The sequence below is a fragment of the Galeopterus variegatus genome, unplaced genomic scaffold, assembly GCF_000696425.1.
Source record: "Galeopterus variegatus unplaced genomic scaffold, G_variegatus-3.0.2 Scaffold8929, whole genome shotgun sequence".
Lineage (NCBI taxonomy): Eukaryota > Metazoa > Chordata > Mammalia > Dermoptera > Cynocephalidae > Galeopterus > Galeopterus variegatus.
The window spans coordinates 53,016-54,633 of NW_007735040.1; the positions used below are offsets into that span (position 1 = coordinate 53,016).

Genomic DNA, 1,618 nt, shown 5'->3' on the forward strand with positions numbered 1-1,618 from the left:
GTCTGTATGTGGGATCCGAACCCTCGGCAGGAGCGCCACCATGCTCCCAAGTGGCGCACTGCTACAGTGCGCCACCGGGCCGGCCCATTCAGCACCATTTATTGAAAAGTCTATCCACATATATTCTTGTCGTGTATTTCCTTATTTCAAATTGCTACATTTTATTTATGTTAACAAGTATAATAATTTTAGGACTATATTAAACAAAGGATACAAGTGAGCGTTTGGAATTTATGTAGTGTATCATATAGATTAAAAGCATGAGTTTCGGAGTTGCAGAGTCCTGGGTTAGACTGAGTTCTACTATTTACTACTATATGATCTTGGTCAATTTTCTTATCAGCCTTAAGCTTAACTACTTTATCTGTAAACTATGGATAATAATACCTACCTCACAGGACTTGAACTTATGTACAGGGTTATTGTCAAGATTATAAAGACAAAGGGAGTGAATTGCTGAGCATAACTACACATTCAATTAATAATGGTTACCACTATTATCTTTGAGAATGCGAAACCCTGGCATCTAATTCTTTCGTTCATGTTTTTCAATAATAGTAACTGAGCGTGTATTCTTGTGATAGGTATTATGACTGGTATTGAGTTAGAAATGATAAAAATGAAATACATCATTATTTTTATAAATAGAAGCTCAAGGACGAGCTCCTATTTTGTCTGCAGGTCCTTTCCTAAGAGCCAGTTTTGAACAGCTGGGGAGAACATGAGGTGAGTGGCTGCCCAAGATAAACTAAGTGTTGCCGAGGACATTCCTCCCAGGCCAGGGTTGGCCTGGCTTCAGGCTGCTGAGGGCAAGAAGGCTTGCCTTCCTCCACATGGCTCTCCTGGGGCTATGCCAATTTGATTCCATGCTACAGGGAAAGACCCAGAGACTAGGTAGAGTTAAGTGGTGAAAATTCCTTTAGTTCTGGAATGTGTAACTCATCTGTGTCACTCCAATATTGTGACAGTTTCAGAAAGCACACACATTGATTAACCTCTTGGCAACCAAGACCAGAGAGAAACCAGGTAGGTGGATGTCACTATCAAAGTCTTACCTGGTGCGCCCACCAGACCATCAGGTAAGAGAATACTGCGATCCAGGTGATGGAACCGAAGAATGTGATGGGAAAAAACTTCCTCGATGACTGAAAGACAACGAGGAAGAGGTGAGAGTTGTGAGTGTTATCAATTGAGGTGGATCCGATAGTACAAAGCTAAAACCACCAATGAAGCTACTTCCTCCCCCATTTCCTGAATCTTGGCAAGATTAGCAATCAAAAGGCCCTACCCACTCTGATCAAGCTGGGACAGTAAGTTCCTCTCTCAGAAATGTGAAACTGGCAGGAGCAGAATGACCGCAACGCTGGTTCCTGAGACGGAAATCCCTTGAAGAGAATGTCTGTTGGTTCCTGCTGGCAGGTGCTCAGATTCCCTCTGCTCTTGCCCTTTCTAAGGCTGGTTTCTCAGCCTTTCCTTCAATCTGTGAACTACCTCATATTCTCCCTCCTCGCCCTCTGTCTTTTCTTTCCTTTGCTCTTAAATTTGTCAGAATCAGTTTCTATTGCTTGTAAAACATATATCTTCATAATCCATATGTCAGAAAACCTATGGGATTAAT

At 42.1% G+C, this 1,618-nt stretch overlaps 1 protein-coding gene across 1 annotated transcript in view; it reads right to left on the bottom strand.

The window, feature by feature from the left end:
- The window catches only part of LOC103608865 (sodium/potassium/calcium exchanger 2), a gene marked incomplete at its 5' end in the record, with an annotated part of 17,084 nt that extends 15,939 nt beyond the window's left edge, over positions 1 to 1,145 (bottom strand). Inside the window, one exon of the mRNA XM_008593265.1 lies at positions 1,056 to 1,145. Coding sequence (XP_008591487.1) covers positions 1,056 to 1,145 — 90 coding nt within the window. The remainder of the gene's footprint in view (positions 1 to 1,055) is intronic.
- Between the last annotated feature and the right edge of the window lie 473 nt (positions 1,146 to 1,618).